We start from the raw sequence: 19434 nt of genomic DNA on the forward strand, positions 1-19434 counted from the left end.
AGTACTAGGGTTTATTCTTGGTGATATTCTTCCTTTAATGAAACTCTTACCCAAGTCTCCCTGGCAAATATCTGTCCTGTTAGCTCCTCCAACAATGAACTGGGGATTGGTACAAATTTCCTGTTAAGGAAACAGATGCATGTATCAGTACCAGGAAATTTAATATGTCTGATGTAGACTGAGCTATATTTAATGTGTTCCCCCTCACACAGAGTCCAGCAGCTCTGAGAGCAGTTCTCCGATGCAAAGCAAATGAACCCTAAAACATGTGAATTCATGATATTGCTCTGTTATTTTGAGGTGACTGCTTAATTTTCTTGTCATGTTGCTATAACAAACATTGCCTACCATAGATTTTGAGTAAATGACTACACAATAGTGCTGTCCAGCTGAACAAGGCCTGCAATGTAATTATTTAATCAGGCAGTTTGGACAATGCTAACCTTGTAAATAGACTATGGTGTCATCTTATATAAAATGGGGGAAACAAACATAAAAGTGAGATTAAAAGGGGGACACTGGATAATCAATTTTATCAAATCATTACCTTAGCTTAGTTTTTAAAAAATTCTGTAGATGTATCTGTAAAGCTCGTCTTTGAAATGAAATATATAATATGACAGACAAGTAGAGCTGCAGTAGCTGCTAAAGGCTACACAAAGCTATCACTCTTCTATGAGCTGGAAATAAAAGGATTATTAAAATGCACAGGATGACTTTGCATAGCGGAGTGTGCGGGAATATCTCTGAGGACATTGTTCCTTTTTTCTCTTATGGTTTTCATGGAAGTATAAAAGTCAGTAAACACATTCACAGCATTGTTGGATTGTAACTTTGAAGCACACTCCAAAACAGTTTTATTGATTTGGCAAAGGCTGGGAAAATGAAACGTTGCTGGATTAAAACTGGGGATGACTATTCCATGCATGGCACTATGAAGCCAAATTTATAATCCATTTGTAATCTGCTCAGGCCTCGGTAGCATATGTATGCTATTCAACCCTATTTAAGCATATGTATGCTATTTAACAAGCCTTTAATATTAACTTAGTTAACAATAGTGTATGAAGTATAATGTGGTTAGAGGCAAGAAACTGACAGCGGGTAACCTCCCAGCCAAAAACAGGTTGGCTTTCAAGTATTTCAGTCCATACATTCAAAGTCCTGACCTCTTATACATGGAATAATATATGTCTATTTTGTTTTTCTATTCTGCGTCCTGTATAGAACATCCATTTATATTGGTCAATGTTTTTCAAGCTGTCTGTGTGCAGCTGAACACTTGTTCTATTAACAGGTGCACTTATATCGCTAATTGCACTTTAGAGGAGGCTAATAATTGTAATGCATCAGTTTAATTTAATTGGGAGTGAGTTTATACTGTTTAATGTGATATGACTACAAACAGTAGAGATGTGAGTTTGAATCCATAAACCAACACACTGACAGAAGGTGATAATCAGGTTGGGAGAGTGTAGAGCTGACTCTGAGTGAGTTTGTGCTGTGTAGGAGTGGTCGCATTATTTAGTCTGATGTGTAGAGTCAGCTGCCTGAAGCCCAAGAGCCTGCTAAGCCTCAGCTATGTCCCAACAAACACACACTGCCAGGATCACTCTCACATTCTTCATCAGCATTCAACACTGCACAGGCCACTTATTTAAGGCCATAGCATGAGTGTCCCTCACAGAGGAAGTGATCACATGCTTCTGTCTTGCAATGAGTAATGGGTGGAGAGTGAGAACCCACTGATCACTCGCCATTAGTGACAGCATAATGTCAATGTCAATGATGAAAGAAAACTTTTTTTTCTCCAAAACTCTATCTGTACAAGAACTTAAATGTGTTAATTAATAAAATAATTTGTCAAATATATTGTTGTCAAATATATTTTAAAATGGTCAAACTTTAGAAGATTGTGCACCAGATGGCTTGTTTATGATTTTGCAGTAGTACATACATTTATATTTGGACTAACAATACAGGTGCCTTCTTGTAATTCCACGATTACTGACAGTAGTCCACGTGTTGCTCTGCATACTTTGTAATTCCCCCTTTCTTCCCCCTTTGTTTAATTGTCAGGACCACCATAGGACCACCACAAAGCATGTATTATTTTCCTAGTGGATCATTCTTGACACGGCAGTAACACAGATGCAGTGGTGTCATGTCAGTGTGTGTTTCACTGGTACAAGTTTTTAATCTGTGGGCCTTCTTGATGTCTAATATTTTAAAGCAAATTTTAGCAACCGTAGCTCATCTGTCACTGCACAGTGTGTGTTAATCATCTTCATCAGTGGTCACTGGATGCTGTTGACTGCATATTTTTTTTATTGGTGGATTATTCCCAGTCCAGCTGTGAAATCTGCAGAGTGCAACACATGCCAACACCACGTCAGTGTCAGTACAGTGCAGTGGTGAAAATGAAAAGATCCCCCACTCAGCTAATACCTGTGGATGTCCTGTGCAGGTCCAGACTATTGAAACAGTAAGGACATTGGTTTTAGTGGATTATTTCTTTGTTGTAACAATGCTTCTTGGCAATAAATCTTATACTGTTGGAGCCTGTTAATTTCCCTTTTAAATGGTGCCACATTTGTAAGGCACATACATTTGTGGGATGAGCAGTAGAGCTGAGTATGTGGGTTGCGCCCATGAAAAATTTGCCAAATCTTCTCTGCTAATGCCAAACATCTTATTTTGCCATTGCTCTTGACACTTGTTTTGAGCTTCTGGTACCCCCTGATTGACAGCTCCTGTGAGCATGGGCCCTGTCTTCTGAGCATGTCTTCTTCAAGAATCAGCCTGCCATGTCTGACTGATCTGGATAGGGCCCGTGCGATAGGGCAACTTCAAACGGGTGTTCTGCAAAACCAAGTTGTGGCATTATTTGGAGTGAGCCTTAGTACCATCTCCAAATTGAAGGCCAAGTTCCATATAACGGAGGGATGTCAGAGACAGGCCACGAAGTGGGCGTCCCAAGAAGACGATACCCCAAGAAGATTCCTTACCCTGTCAGCACTTAGATACTGTCTTCTACAGATTTGCAGTCAATGTTCTTGTCTAATCTGAATCACAACAAAAGTCAACGGGCACCTTCTTCAATATCTCCTTTTTGAAATATAGTGGACATATGGAAAAAATAATTTGCTCAATGCATGTGCACATTAATCTGTCTGAAAATCTGGTACCTGGAGCCTACCAACCCCCAAACTGTGAAACAAGATTTAGAGGGAGGCCCAGGTCATAAAACATGGGATAAAATAAGCATTTTACTCTGCTTCCTACTTTAAGTGCAGGGACTTTAGAGTTGTACCTTCCCTTCATCTGAGTATCATTAATCCATGAGAGTTTATATGAGGTCACAAATACAAGGTTAATCCGACCAGGTTACAAAAGAGAACCAAATGAAACTGGCTATAAAGCAGAAATACTGCTCCTTGCGGAGGAAATCCTCACTCCTACAGGCTCACTATCATCTAAAAGGACAGGCACTGAAACCGGTTGTTCTAAACAATACTGTTTAGACTGGGAAAATGGTGCTGTGTGGTTTGATCCCTGTGGTATTTCACCAAAGCATGTCACAGACATTTTATTAAGAACCCAGATCTGTGTTCATTTGTAGGAAAGGGGTAAAATATGTCCCCATTTGACAGCATTTTAGTCAATGTATTTTCTTCGACACACTATGTTCCACATCACACACATTATACATATGTGGTAAACATAGATTATTTAGAAAAGCATTAGAGTACTCCTTTAAAAAAGTGAGTTAACTCACCGATGGGCGCTTCCACACCAGTTTAAGGGGGAATTTCTGGTTGTAGTACAGTGAGGAATCATTAGCAGGAAAGAGGGGGTCTTTAAACAAGACTTTCTTGCTCACATATTTGTCCCTGAGCTCCAGAAAGTCCTTAAGTCTCTTTTCATCTTTGACAGCTTCATTGCGGCTCAGAATGGCAGAGAAAAGGTTCCCAGGGGCAGTGAAGAGACCAGTAGTGCTGTCAGTCCCAGGAGTGGCCTCGGTGGTCTCCACTCTCTTTTTTGCCACCTTTTCTTCATCTTTTTCTCCTTTTTCCTTTATTTTCTTTTTCTCTTTGTCCTTGTTCATATCGTCTACCTATGTAAGACAAATATTAAGATTAGTTATTGCGCAAAAGCACAATAAACACTCACAAATAGACTCAAAATAAGGAGTTTGTGATTTTCTCTCACTGATCTTCTCCCACTTTCCCAGGCTCTGAGAGAATTTATATGCTTGGAGTCAAGCCCCCTGCAATCAACACACAAACACATGGCCATCCTTGTAGTCTGTTCTATTAATAGGTCCTTTAGTGGAACAAGATGGTCTCTCATTCACTTTCTCTCTCTCCCTGTGTCCCTGTTTTTCTTTCACTCCATACTCCCTTTCTCCAACTATATTCAGCATGTGTATTTTCTTTTCCTTCCCCCCTCTCTCAAAGTACATTTAGGTAAGATGTGGTATGTTTACTCCTGGACTGAACATTTGCAGGATCATTATTCATTTATAGCAATGTCCTGAAATCCAGAAGGGGGGGTTGGTTTCGTACCCTCCTCCAAAGGTTACACAGTGCAGTTTCTGCAGTGGTGAGCCCAGAGTAGAAATGACAGATGTTATGTTCTCCTTATTACAGGTCAGTAAAGCTTCACAGTGATTTTGGTGCTGTAATTTTAAGCTTAAAGTACTACCCAGTGTTCATTTATATTTCTAACCAACCTCCTTTTATATCTCTCTTAATCAAAATCACTTGTGTGAATTTAATTAAACCCAGTCTATGCAGCAGCATTCAGTATATGTTGTTAGTATCATTAAAGGCTGAATGTTTTGTCAGTTTGTACTGGGCCCTTTTCTCCGTGGGAGTGGGGTCTCGTCTCGGAGTCCGCGAGTTGCCTCCTCTCAGTGTCCGTGGGTTGGCGCTGTGTTTCCGGCTTTCTCTCAGTCCGTTTATCGCTCAGAGACAGAGAGAGAGCGAGAGAAGAAGAAGAAGAAGAAGCGGCTGTGCTCCGTGTCGCCATTTGTGTCCAGCTTTGCAGCAACAATGTTCTCGTTAAATTAACGACATATTCCAGACTCCGGGAGCCGGTCTAGTGTCTCATAACCGAGCCGTTACCCCTTGTCTTGTTTCGGGCGTATGGTCAGCGCTGGGTAGTGATTTTTCACCGAGAAAACCCGGCCTCCGCTCCGTTAGCCTCTCTGGCTAAACCCGGGCGGAATCAGAGAATACAACTTCGCTGTTAACTTTTACATTTTCGGGGCTTGTTTTAAACATCAGTTTCGTCCTTCGTCGAGTGTTGTTTACTTTGTTTTTTAGCTGCTTTAGTTCGCGTTGTTTGGTCAGCTAACGGAAACGTAGAGCTTTGCCGTCGCCTTCGCCCTCGGTGGCGTTTTCTCTCCTCTCACACCGGCTCCGTTTAGCGGCGGTAACTTTAAGAGAACCCCGCTCTCCGCTCGAGTAGAGCTCGGTAACCCGCTCCCAGCCTCTTGTGGATAGTACAGTATCATTTACTCTCTGGTGGTGAACCTGTCCTGGAGTTAAACCTGGCGAAACCGAGGAGCTCCAGTTAAGCACCGTGAGTTAAACAACCTCAAGTGTTGTGTGCTGAATTATAACAACTTGAAATCTCTCATTTAATGTCCGCTTTACTGGTTTGTACGTTTAAGGTAGTGGCATACGGCGAAGATATGAAGGGGGGGGGGTTAAACGGTCATTTTAAGGTGGTGACAGGGCCTTACGTTTCTGAGGCCTGCAGCTGGAGCCAGAACTGGAGGAACAAGTTTTACCAGAACACAAACACACACACACACACACACACACACACACACACTGTTGGCTTCTGTAGAGCAGCCTTCACCTCAGAGCTTTTCGTTCCACCTTAAATGCTGCGGCACCGTTTACGGTGGAACGGAGATACACAACGAGAAAGCGGGCGAATAAATCCCAGTATTTTATATTTTAGTTTACATAGGTAAGATTAACCCTTACAGTTTACTCAGCTATTATATTACACACCTGACAAATGCACAGGAGTTTGAAGTAGATAACATGAACACATTCATTGCTGATCATTCTCCAGTTTGTACAGTCAAAATAACACTATACCAGTTTAGTGTTTATTATGAAAACACACCCCATTTTGAATTAGTTCTTTCAGTGACCTCAGAAATAGGTACATTTACACAGGTCCAGATATTTGCGCTGAATTTATATACAACCAAAAGCAAGGCAGGGCAGATCTCATTTGCATATACCTATATTCAAGGAGCAGTAAAATAGCCTGTTTAACATTAAGGAATAAAGATGCAGGAACAAAGTTAAATTAGAAAAATATGAATGACTGTACCTTGTTATACGGTATAAGATGATGTCATGTAGAAAAGTAAAATACAGAATGTAGCATACAGGCCTTTTTAAAACACAGCACACTCTTTTCTGAAAATAATCAGTGGTTCCTTCTGTTATTGTGTGTTTAGACTGTTTCTTTGACAGTCTGACACAGCAAATAATACACTCTAGCACATCCAGATGGCTCTATGGGTGGTGAGCAGAAACACAAGAGGCTGGTGTTGGCATGGCTCTCTTCTGGAGGGTGGGTGTGTACGCAGGGACTCCCCAGTCTGGACAGTCTTTCTTCAGTATCAGGAGGGGCAGCTAGGGACATCTGTGTGTTGTGGGCATTAGATCATGATTTATCTCTTTAATATTGCAGAAACTCTTAATTTGAAACCGAATATATTGTCCAGAACTGCCATTTTCACCATTTCTGCTTTTTTAATTGCTTAGTGTCAAGTGAAGTGTGGCGTTTTGATGTTATATACGTTTTGACGTTTATAGATGTTTATATGTTGTTGTTAAAGATGTTAATGAACTTTTTTCAGCGTTTTAATCGTGGATATGTCTAACCAAGCCTAGGTCTTTTGTTTCTGGAGGTGCTTATTTCCTGGTGACTAAGAGCTTAAACTGTGGAGTTGATAACACCCGGTCTTAGATTTATGTTGAATTGTTTATAGACACTGTGATTTTGGTTTTTAATTCTATATTTGATTGCATTTAGCCACAAGTACAGTAATGAGATACAGACACAGTAACTGATGTTTGGGGGCAGTCTGTGTTCACTAATTAGAAGTGATGTGTGGAAACCTGTGGACACTTCTAGTATTATTAGTCCAGTTCTGTGTCTGTCAGGCTGATGTTTGATGTTTGTGCTCATTTCCTGCCTTTGTGCCTCTGTATGACAAAAATCTTTCCACAAAATATAACCGTGCACACGCTGTTTCTCATCACACAGTTATCTGCCTCCCACCCACGTGGTGCGAGCAATCGAGACTGCATTTTTAGCCAGAGGTTGTGGACAGAGTGGGTTAACCATAAGTGATGTCCGAAGGAGAAGGCAAACAAAGCACTGCTCCTGCGCCATCATCCACTATGGAGGTGAAGCCAGAGTCAGCAGCCACTCTTCCCACTGGCCAGGGCGTCTCCTCTGTGTCTCCTCCAGTGTCTACAGTCACTCAGGCCCCACCAGCAACCACTGCAGCCACTGAGGATGAGGAAGAGGAGAGTGAAGATGAATCTGAGATCCTGGAAGAGAGCCCATGTGGACGTTGGCAGAAACGCAGAGAGGAGGTACAGTGCTGTAGTGCTGTGTATGAGAAAGTATTTTATACACAACATAAGGGTAGGAGAAAAAAATGTATAAGAAAATATGTCACTATGTATTAAGTGCATAATCAGTATTAATTTATGTTTCATTGTTGGATTTAGTCATTTCACCCATAAGGCAAGACTCAAGTATTTGATAAATTAAGATATATTTGTTAGCCCTTACTAACAGTCAACATTCCCCAGGTCAACCAGCGTAATGTTCCAGGCATTGACAATGCCTACCTGGCCATGGACACAGAGGAGGGGGTGGAGGTGGTGTGGAATGAGGTCATGTTCTCCGAAAGGAAGAATTTCAAACTGCAGGAGGTAGGATTGAATCTTTATGGTGTGCAGTGTGATAGTGTCTTAAGGTTTGGATACATTGTTTGACCAGTTGTATAGGGAGAAATTAATTTAAGGTTACTCCAGGAAACCCCACATGATAGACACAGCAAAGTTTAACCCAAAAAAACACACGCAGAGAAAGGAAAGTTAGTCAGAAAGTTGACCTTGATGTGGAATCTTCTTAATGAGAATAAGCTTTGCCTTTTGGTTTATAGTGAAACTGTTACTTTTCCATATTAAGACCCAGACACAACTTTCTGCTTTCATGTGAGTTCTTTTTACTTCTCAGCAAAGTTAATAATGGGCATTACCTCCTGTTGTCCTCATACAATGCATATTAGTAGGTCTAAACGCTATTAACTTGCTGTCCCTTCTGTTTGTAAGCTCATTAGTTCAGTATTTTCTACCTGTCAGCTGCCAAACCTCCCAAAAGTAAGCCTCAGTATTTATGAAATGAACATGAAGGGAAAGTGTTCATTGTTGTTACATAAGTTCAGATGGAACAGCTTGTTCTGTTTTTCTTGGGTTTGTTTCTTCTTTTATAATTGTCTCTTGTGTGCGGTTAATCAGGTGCTGTTCATCTTCTCCATCTGTTTGGCCAGTTTGTGTGTTCTACTTGAATTACACGTAGGATTTTAATCAAGTTTTAAAAGACGCGAGGCTTAGTAGAAACTAAAGGCTTAGTCACTCAGCTAGAAATCGGCAATATGTTTTAAATACGTATATATTTTGTGCACTAATTAACGTGAAACATAATGAGAGGTGAAAATCTTGCAAGTGATTTAACCCTCTATTACTCATCCATTGGCTCTTTGATCTCACTATTGGTTTTTCAGAACTTCTTTGCCTTTAGTTTTGTGAAAACTTTACAAAGTTGCATGAGACTGCTAGAAAATGTATCATCATATCAACTGGCTAAATAAAACCAGCCAAATAACTCAGAAGAGTGGAGGCAGTAAACCATTAAACTGTCACTACATCCCTCTGCTCGCTATATCTTATTACAGCATGATGGACTCGGGGAACTAGTTGCATGTAACTGTAGGCTGTTAAAGCCTGTTGTGCTGCACTCAGTGTATTGTCCATTTCTAAACTAGATTTAAGTCACTTGAAAGATTCTTTGATAGACAGACCCATAATGCCATGAATTCAATAAGAGTCAAAGTCTGTAGTCTTTGCTTTTTTGTACTTGTTATGACATTAGTAGACATGAATGGAAATTTCTTAAAGAGATATGCAGCGTAATTTTGAGAGATAGATAGATAGATACTTTATTCATATCAGAGGAATTTTACCAAGTTATGGTAAATGTTTTACGTTAATATCTAGCAAAAATGTTTGTTAGCTCATAGTTGACAAATTATGCCCTATTTGCGTATAGATTTTTATTTTTATTAATTCTGTTTTTTTACCCTCAGGAAAAAGTGAAAGCAGTCTTTGATAACTTGATTCAGCTGGAGCATTTGAATATTGTGAAGTTTCACAAGTACTGGGCTGATGTGAAGGAGAACAGAGCCAGAGTAAGTGATTTTACAGTGAAGTCTGCACAGCAGGGAGCAAAACAAGCCTGATTTATTCTGCTATTAGTTTAAAATTAGTGGCTTACTGTTGATGATGGGTTTAGGTTTAAATTGTGTTCAGGATTTGTATGCATAATGCTGCTTTGACTGAATATATGCTTTATGCAAGAATAAAAACCACGTAATGTTCGTCTCAAAAGTGTATGTAAAAATCTGTGTAAGTTGTTTTCAGTATGTGAAAGAAAAGCCGGTGAAATAGCAGTTCATTTAAATGTTACAGCAACAGTCAGATGTTAACTTTCGGTATCTTTCCCTTCCCTTACATCTAGTCTTTATTTATGACTAACAGAAGCATGCTATTTAAAGTCTGAATGGAATAATGCTGGGCTTCAGCATTCTGAATTTAGAAGAAGTCTCAGTTGAAAAGAACATGTATTCTACAACCGGTTTTAATTTCTGTTTAAGGAAGTAACTCCATCCTCAGTTTTAACATGAATATAGAATTAATAGACAATTATAGGGCATACATGTGTAATGTGTTTTTTTAATACTACATTTGTCATTGTAATTCTGCATCACATGAACTAAAATAAACACTGAAATAACCTTAAAATAATCTTCCCATCAGGTTATTTTTATAACGGAGTACATGTCCTCAGGGAGTCTGAAACAGTTTTTGAAAAAAACAAAAAAGAATCACAAGACTATGAATGAAAAGGTAAGAATGCACATAAATAATGAATGATTCCTTTGGTGTTTATCTGAAAGAAACTTTTTTGACAGGGAAGAGGACTGTTGAATTATTGGTCCATTTTCTGTCATCATGTCTTATTGTCTGGTTTGATGTTAGCTTACATTGTGTGCTCTTCTCATAGGCATGGAAGCGTTGGTGTACTCAGATATTGTCTGCTTTAAGGTCAGTTTGTGTCAATCTCATCAACTGAATCCATGCTCTGTTTTTGAAGACTGGTTTTGGTTTAACATTTTTAAGGGAAACTGTGCTCAACATTGTAATTATAACTCACTGTAATGGAGAGCTCTTTTGAAAGTGGAGATTAAAGGTATGTTAACTGAATATTCTGGTAGGAGGACAGTTTGTCATCCCTGTTCTAAGGACAGCTCTTAACACCTTATAAGGCAACAGTTCACCTTTTTATTTTGACTCTTTTTACAGTTATCTACATTCATGTGATCCCCCTATTATCCATGGAAACCTGACGTGTGACACAATTTTTATACAGCACAATGGCCTCATCAAAATTGGCTCAGGTGGGCTACAGCATACTCCAGTGGCTCAACCAACACCCACATCTAATACATTTGCCATTTGCTAATGTGATCATTTTTTGTGCTGTGTTGCAGTTGCCCCAGACACCATTAATAACCATGTTAAAACATGTCGGGAAGAACAGAAGAGCTTACATTTCTTTGCACCTGAATATGGAGGTAAATTTGAACTATACATTGTTTGGTGTGAATTGCTTGAATATTTGAACCTTCATTTTTTTTTATAATTGTCTGAAATGTATTCATAAAAAAGTATAATGGTATGATTATAATTATTATACTCTCTGCTGTTTGGTAAAAGATTGTGTTTGATGTGAGTTTGACTGTTATTATCATAATTGGTTCTTCTCTTTTCCTGACATTCAGCTGTTGCCAGTGTCACCACAGCCGTAGACATTTATTCCTTCGGAATGTGCGCCTTAGAGGTGGGTACTGCACTGCTCTGTGTGCTACAGATGAAGTCCGGGATCATCTAAGACCATGCATTTAATCTCTGCCTTTGTGTTATGTCACAGATGGCTGTGCTGGAAATCCAAAGTAATGGAGAGTCATCTGTTGTTTCACAAGAAGCCATTAACAGTGCCATCCAGTCTCTGGAGGACCCCCTGCAGAGGGTGAGTGCAGGATTACGTGGCCCAAACTTGAAATAATTAGAATTCAAGTGACCAAGCAAAGGCTTATCGACAAAGCGTTTTGTTTACTTAGGTTTGAATTGGTATCAGATGTGGTATTACGTTTTGTTGTAGTATGTGAGGCTCTAGATTTAAGTCTAAATATTGAAATTCTTAGTTGATGCCATCATCCAAAAATATTTACTGTATAATGCATGTTTATGAAGTGTAGAAACTGGGACTAAATCTATGTGGAGTGGCATTAGAGAGAACTGTATCATTAATATTTATATGGTTTGAAATGAGCAAAAATTAATTCTATTATTTTATCTTAGTTAATGTCTTGTTTTCTTTTTTTATTAAAATAGTTCACGTGTTTGATCAGTGTACGTATGTCATGCATGGTACACTGAGAGACTCCACATATGTTTCTCTCTTATATGTTTAAGAGAGAATGATTTTTAGTTTTGCGAGTTTAATGCTGTGTGCTTAGTTTGAAATAAGTTGTTTAATCATGTGCCTTATGGTCTAAAAATGCAGGAGTTCATTCAAAAATGTTTAGAAGTGGACCCCAGTAAGAGACCCACTGCCAAAGAGCTGCTTTTCCACCAGGCACTTTTTGAGGTGCCTCAGCTGAAGCTGCTGGCCGCTCACTGCATCGTCAGCCATCAGCGTGAGTCTTCTCTTTTGTCAGAAGTGGTAGTAATGGCCATTAACATCTGATGATATGAACTTTTAACACAGTATCTTCTTTCTCTCTCAGACATGATCCCTGAAAATGCTTTAGAAGAAATTACTAAGAACATGGACCCTAATTTGGTGATCATGGAGAGGAAGGAAGTGCAGCTGAAGTGAGTGATATGCCTAATCATGCAGCTTAATGTCATAAGGTCAGGCAGTGGGACTGAAGATGTGAGGCTTAGTCATAGACGTTTTGGTCACACTTAACTCTACACCACTGTAGCTGAGGATTTAAAGAGGACAGGTCAGAAATTAAGAAGAAATTACTGAATGTGTTCAGCACACTAATAGCACTGTAGCAGAACTTAAATTTTACTGAATAAGTATTTATAAACAAATAGGAAATTGATATTACATTTATGGTTAAATACAACTTGTTACCATACATATTTTCATATTATAAACTTGCTACCCAGCATTTATTCTTATAAAAATCTGTTAATTTTTTTTTTACCTCATTTAATAATATGATGCTCTACAGTTTTGAATGTTTCAAGGTAATATCGCTCTCTTCTTATAGGCTATCCCAGTTTCCCGCTCTGGAACTTGACAAGTTCCTTGAAGATGTGAGGTGAGAACTTTAAGCAGCAACAGTTCATCTTAATGAACTAATGTTGTATACAGTAATATTAACCAAATTTTTGTTCACGTTGTTTTAGTGATTTACATTTGCTCAGAGGGTGCTGTACTCTAACTTGTAAACTGAAATGAGGTGCTTTTGTCTGCAGGAATGGGATATATCCGCTGACAGCGTTTGGCATGCCCTGCCCACAACAGCCCCAGCAGGAAGCAGTGAAATCCCCCATTGTGCCACCCTCTGTCAAGACTCCCACACCAGAACCTGCAGAACTTGAGACCCGGAAGGTGAGGACAGGAGTGAAGTGAAAAACAGGAGCAAGATGAAGTACCTGAACCCAAAGTATTTCATGTTATTTCAACCTGCAGTGTGGTTGATAGGCTGGTGTATTGCGTAAATGCACTATTATTCCTGTATGTCTTCATTTATATTTAATACACCATTCTCTCATATATGTAACTTAGGATTTTACTCTGAAACATAGTACTGTCACAAGAAAACAGGTGTAATTTCAAGATCATTTCTTTAAGGATCGACTGATATGGGAAGTCTTGGCTAATATCTGATCTGACTGTGGTATATCAACAGTCCCAGGCTTTTCTCCCAGGGCTCAACATTTGACTGTATGAACTGTAGTTACTTTGAGTTTATTACCCTGCAGTAAGAAAAGTGACTTTTGCAGGTGGAAACAGACCTGATTGAGGTGATGCTCTGCTTTAGCAAAGTAAAGAAACTGATCAAAATGAGAATTAGAGTCTGTTTTGCCCTGTCTTTTGTTTAAGTTCATTAATAAAAACGACATTTCACAACTATAGGCAGAAGCAAGTATTGCTGAATCCCTCACAATTTAAGTTCAGTCTTTTAAAAAAAATGTTGTACCAAAAACACTTAACAGAGTTTGAAGCAAGTGTACGATTTAGGCTTGTGTTTTGCTTGGTGCGAATTGATGGGTACAAGCCCCTTCTACTTGTGTACTACATTATCTTTCTAGCTCAGTACAACAATAGGAGTCTGGAAATTGAGTTTGCTTTGTCTCATTCTCTGTAAAGGGAGGGAAAAATTATTTCTGTGTTGTTAAACCATCAGCTTAATTTATTCTGATGTCAAGATGAGAAAAAATAAGAACAGCACGTGACACTTTAAAGCTGTCAGGCCCACCGATTCACCCTCTTTCAGTTGGGTTGGCCCAAAAACCCCTTCAGAGCAAGAGACTGCTGTGCTGATGAATTTGTGTTTTTCTTTAAGGTGCTGCAAATGCAGTGCAACATTGAGCCTGTGGAGGAAGGGGCAAAGCATCATGTGAGTCTGCTTTTATGAAGATCATTTGCCTGCGATCAGACAAGCCGTCAGTTCTTGAATTACAAATGTATACCTTTTTTTCCTGAACAGCTGACCTTGCTGCTTAAACTGGAAGACAAGCTGAATAGACATTTGAGCTGTGACTTGGCACCAAGTGAGAATTTTGCTTTTATATTCTATATTTGTCTTGCTCTTTTGGTGTTTGTGCATCATATGGTGCTTTTCCACTGTATGGTACCCACTCTACTCGACTCTACACACGTTTTGGTACCTGATACCTGATTTATGACCCCACAAAACACTGTCTAACGGGAACTGTGGGCTTTGGAAACAACGACAGCAGCAGGTAATAAAAAATACCTACTACCAGGTACCACGTTTGCAGAAGGGAATAACAAAAAAGCAGAATAAAGTACCATGTAGTGGGAAAGCACCAATATTCAGTATGAAGGGATAAATGATATACTGTTTTAAATGGATTGCTGTTAAAAATAAATGACAATAGTATCTAACATTCATTGTGGTTGCAGATGAAAATGTGCAGGAGCTTGCAGTGGAGCTGGTCCAGCTTGGCTTCATCAGTGAGGTAAGCTCTTAAACACTGTCCTCACCCCTGTCAATAATGCAGACATTCTGATATAATTGGAATCTAATATTAATGCCTTAAATAAGCATTAGAATGTTTTCAGGTTAGTTTTTGAGCTTTGTTTGTTTTTCCGTGCTCTTCGCATTTAGTTTAACTATTTTTGTTTGGAAAGACAAATTCTGATTTCAAGCTCCTTCAGCAGCTTTTTTTTGTTATGTGAACAGATACTGCCCATGTTTTACCACCCACGGCCTTTGATCCTCCTGGGTCTGATTGACTGAGCCCTGTGGGCGATGCTGACATAATGTTGGCCTAGAACTGTTAATCAAAAGACACAGGCTGGTTCCAATTCCACCATAATTAGTTTTGCTTATAGAAGGTCATTTTAGACAATCTATAGAATGTGACTCATTGCCGTGGTGATCATTTCTATAAATAAAACATTCAGAATTTCTGCACATTCACACCTGATTTTTTTCTTTACATATTTATCTAGGGCTGTGTTATTATAAAATAAAAGTACATAAATAAAATAAACCATTATGTATCTGTGGGGCCATAAGTCTGTGAACATTTCTGAATCTACAGAAATGCCTCTATGGTCAGCAAACAGTGTGATTATTTAATAACAAATAAACATGGAGTATTACTCCCTGCCAACTTTATGAAACAGTTTTCAGTCCCAGCTCGCTCTGGGTTCCAACCGTGCCGAGTAGGTACTAAATGGTGATGTGTAAACCCTGCAGTGCGCTGATTGGCCAGAGCCACGTCAATCACCACGAAATGAAGAGCTCATTCAAATAAGGCAAAATAAACGGCGCTTGTAAAATCTCTAAAGTTACAGCAGCTTTCACATTTATTTTTGAGACTCACACCAGCAGCTCGTATCTTTATCTCGAGGTGTTTTGAAGAGGTGTATATGCTCCTTGGGCTGACAGCCGACACACATTTCCAGTGAAAGCTGAACGTGCAACGAGTAAAACTGATCTGTGAGAACTGGGGCGCGGAGCTGTGTTCAGTCCAAAAAACTAAAACAACACACTAATGCACGATGAGTAAACAGCGCCTTACTTTTCTACTACCGTTGTGGTTTTTGAAAAGCTAGCGATTACTGTTAGAGACGGGGTTTTGAGATGTCACCAGGTCCATTTCGCTGGGGAACCCTGCCTGTGGAAAAGCGGCAAGCTTTAAGCGTGCCAAGCCGTGTAGAGTCGAGTCGATTACAACTGGAGCCATGCGGTGGAAAAGCAACACGTTTTATTCAGATGTTCAACAGGTGCGAAGACACAACTCCCTAGACACAACTGATTTAAAAACAACAACAACAATTCCTCCCACAGTCCAAAAACACACGTTGTTAGGTGGATTGGCGACTCAATAAGTATCTGTAGGTGTGAATGTGTGTGTGTGTTGCCCTGTGAAGGACTGGCGCCCCCTCCAGGGTGTATTCCCGCCTTGCGCCCAATGATTCCAGGTAGGCTCTGGACCCTCTGTGACCCTGAACTGGATAAGCGCTTACAGATAATGAAGGAATGAACAACAACAACAAAAAATTCAACATGAGTCTTATAAAAAAAAATTATTACTTTTACACTGCATTAAGCTCAGCGCAAAATATTTGTAAGGCTTTCTCTTCTCCACACCTCTGTAGCAGATGTCTGATGCTGCAGGATAAGTAGCAGTGATTAAATAATCCTAACTAATGGGTGTTTGAGTGCAGTCATTTGTCCAACTTGGCTCTCATGTGAAAGCTGATGCCACACCATCTGTGTAGCTCTCCCACTCAGGCTCTTTTCTCACTTGTTTTCATTCCCTTCAAGTCTGCGTCCCCTCCTCAGAAACGGTTTTGTTCTGAGAATGAAGGCATGGCTGTTAACCCTTTCTCTAATAAATACACTGTTTTATTTTCCAGCTTATTCTCTTTATATTGTACATTTTCTGATCATTTTTATAATATGCTTTATGTTCTCAAATTATTCGCTCTGGAATTCCCCCATATTTTCTCCTTAATTAAAAATAAATGTTGTCTTGTAATACATTTATCATTTCTCTGTTTCTCAGTTCTCCAAGCTTTTATTCTCCTAGTCAGGTGGCCACACAGACCACAGAATATATTTTTGTGGCTAAAATGTGAAATGCTGAAGCAAGGGGCACCAAGCAGTGGTTAATACCAGCCCCAGTTAGTTACCATGTCTACTTAAAAAAAAGGCCCCAAAACAGTAAACGGCTAAAAAGAAATCTTCCCCTTTCTGTCTGTAGGGCGATCAGCCGCGTCTCACCACCGTGCTGGAGGAGGCCTTCACCAAGTACTACAGCAGGAACGGCTCTCTGAATCCGGTCACTGTCTCTTCGTAGCAGAGGGTGGGATGTTTGCCTTTCCTCTGCACCTCAGCCTCTTGCTCCGGACAGGACTCTAGCGCTTCATTGCTCAGCCGACTGGGTGAAAGCTTTGCAGGAATGAATAAAAAAAAACTTGACTTGCGTAAAAAAAAGAAAACGATTCCTGCACTCTGTTCTTCACACCGCTCTAGGTGGCAGAAACTGTTGCCTGATGTTTGTGTACATTTATTCTCAGTAGCAGTCTGCTTTAAAAGAAAAATGACAAGATTGTTATTTAAGTCAGTATTACAAGATGTTCTTTTTTTTTTTTTTTTTTTTTTTAAATATTATATATTACAGTATCTGTGGGATGGGTCTTTTTTTCCTTTTTTGAAGCACACTGTGCATCTCATTGCTTCAGTTATGAAATGATCTCTTGTATTGCTCTACCCAGAATCTTCTCTTAACCCACAGTTTACGGCTTTACCTAGTTCTCATAAAACATAAAGTATGACCTGGTTGTTGTCGTCTTGCCTTTTTAAAGGTGCGCTAGTTAGGATTGTGTTTTGTTTTTTAAACATATAAAAGTCCATAAATGTGATGCATGCGTTAACTAGCATCACTAAGCCTGTCGCCTGGGTTCCTGTTCCTGTAACGGCTGTTCAGCAAATGTTTAAAAACGGTACGACTATGTTTATTCTTTATAAGTGCTTCATGCGCGTTTATACGATTAACTATTGATCTCTGACATTTATCTGAAAAAGAACATGAATTCCAGGCTTTCCAGAGTGCAAAGCAAAATCTTAATTAGAGCACCTTTCAAGGCCAGCAGTAACTTGTTCAATTTTGACCTACAATGCAAAATTTACATAAGCCAATACTGTGAAAGGGAGGGGCTGTCAGTGTTTGGGTCGGGGATAAAATGCAGATTATTTATCTACGTTATATACGTAAGGACTATCGTAAAAGTGTGTTTCACTCTCAACGTTGTGGCAACTATTTGTGAATGTATGCTCTCGTTTTGCTGTATAGTTTTTTTCATCTAAATGAAAGGAAAGGGCACTTGGTTTGACTATCCTTACCCCCTTGTATAGTTTCGATGAGTTTTTGAAGCTACACTGTATATGATTTGTTAATATGTGCCTTCTATAGATGAAGAAAAGACACAATCGGTTCTTGTGTAGATGGCAGTCGTTCTACCCTTTTTTTATGACTGTTTATTTGCTGGTTACAGATATGCGGTTTCTGATGTTTGTTACATGACAGACATTGACTCTTTAGACATGCATGTACCAATATCTAAGTTGAGCTGTACTTTAAAGGTGTCATTCTCCCTTTGAATGCAGAACCTGCTTTTTTTTTGCCTCATAACTGTCGGTGGGTCTGTTTTATCAGATTCTAATCAGTGTTTTTGAGGGTAGAGTATAATAAACTCAACTGCTGATGTCATGCTTTTAAGTGTTCCTAAGCAGTTGTTTGTAATTGGTTGAAGAAATAGGTCAACACCAAGATCTTCACCAATGAGATTGCTCCAGGTGCCAGCTGAAATGCACATTTCTGAGCTGTATATCGTTTTCCACTCATACTGTATAAAACAAACCACATGCTTGTGTTGAGCTTTTGAGCAGGTGACCTGAATCCACTTCTGAGCCCCTTTTTTTTGTGGAAATTCAGTCAACTCCTGACGATTCTGGGGATCAACTGATGCGATTGTATTGGCTGAATAATTGATCCGTTGTTTCTCTTGTTTTCTAACTGCGCACTGCCTTTCCATGTTGGCCACAGTAAAATAACAGCTTCCCTCATAGGTTCAGATCGGGGATGTTTCTTCAATGGGAACCCTGATTATTTGGCATTAGTTAATTCTCCCATGTGACAACACTGCCTTTTAAAGAGCTTGTCTGTGGTTTATTTAAATGTTTATGATTTTCAAGCCACCAGTGGCCTCTGGATTTTGTTAAAGTATCCTTAGGTACAAAATAATGACATCCTTTTTTTTGTATTTCGATGTTTAAAACGATTGGCTAAAGAAATATAACGCAGAGTTACACTCATGGAACCCCTGAATTTTACACTCATTTTGATGTGGGAACTTTTCAGGAAACACCTCAAAGGCCTCATGAGAAAAGCAGCGCTTCTGTTCAAAAGCTCACCACATTCAGGTGTTTTCTAGTGTGCATCAGCCACAAATCTGACATGAGACGAGTTGACAGCAAGTCTCCTTATCCTAGGCAATGTCTAAATCTGCAGTAAAGTCCAGTCCAGTTTTGGAGAACGTGGAGGGGGAAAAAGAAAAAAAGCAGACACTCTTACAATCACCATCACCTTTTATCTCGCACAACTCTCGTAAGAAGCTCGTACCTGCTTTTGCAACACAAATCCTCTTCTGTATCTTTTTAAAGTTGCACCATTTCTTGATATAAAGATGACACTTAGATCACCTCTGACTGTGAGTCTGTCCTGTTTTGTGAGTTTACAGTGAACTAAGCTG

General features: G+C 39.4%; 2 protein-coding genes across 2 annotated transcripts in view; one reads left to right on the forward strand and one right to left on the reverse strand.

The window, feature by feature from the left end:
* The window catches only part of capn3b (calpain 3b), an 18223-nt gene extending 13189 nt beyond the window's left edge, over positions 1-5034 (reverse strand). The window contains exons 1-3 of the mRNA XM_066677723.1: positions 4858-5034; positions 3779-4117; positions 51-120 (exon numbers count right to left, since the gene is read on the reverse strand). Of these exons, the coding sequence (XP_066533820.1) occupies positions 51-120; positions 3779-4117; positions 4858-5034 (586 nt within the window). The remainder of the gene's footprint in view (positions 1-50; positions 121-3778; positions 4118-4857) is intronic.
* Positions 4979-19380, forward strand: nrbp1 (nuclear receptor binding protein 1). The gene is made up of 18 exons (XM_066677721.1): positions 4979-5589; positions 7306-7640; positions 7863-7985; positions 9422-9523; positions 10152-10241; positions 10399-10439; positions 10698-10792; positions 10886-10969; positions 11177-11235; positions 11326-11424; positions 11962-12094; positions 12185-12272; positions 12683-12733; positions 12891-13026; positions 13985-14038; positions 14129-14192; positions 14569-14624; positions 16884-19380. Exons 2-18 carry the CDS (start codon positions 7392-7394, stop codon positions 16977-16979), a joined length of 1620 nt encoding a protein of 539 aa, XP_066533818.1. The 5' UTR covers positions 4979-5589; positions 7306-7391; the 3' UTR covers positions 16980-19380.
* The last annotated feature ends 54 nt before the right edge of the window (positions 19381-19434 follow it).

The sequence above is a fragment of the Hoplias malabaricus genome, chromosome 7, assembly GCF_029633855.1.
Source record: "Hoplias malabaricus isolate fHopMal1 chromosome 7, fHopMal1.hap1, whole genome shotgun sequence".
Lineage (NCBI taxonomy): Eukaryota > Metazoa > Chordata > Actinopteri > Characiformes > Erythrinidae > Hoplias > Hoplias malabaricus.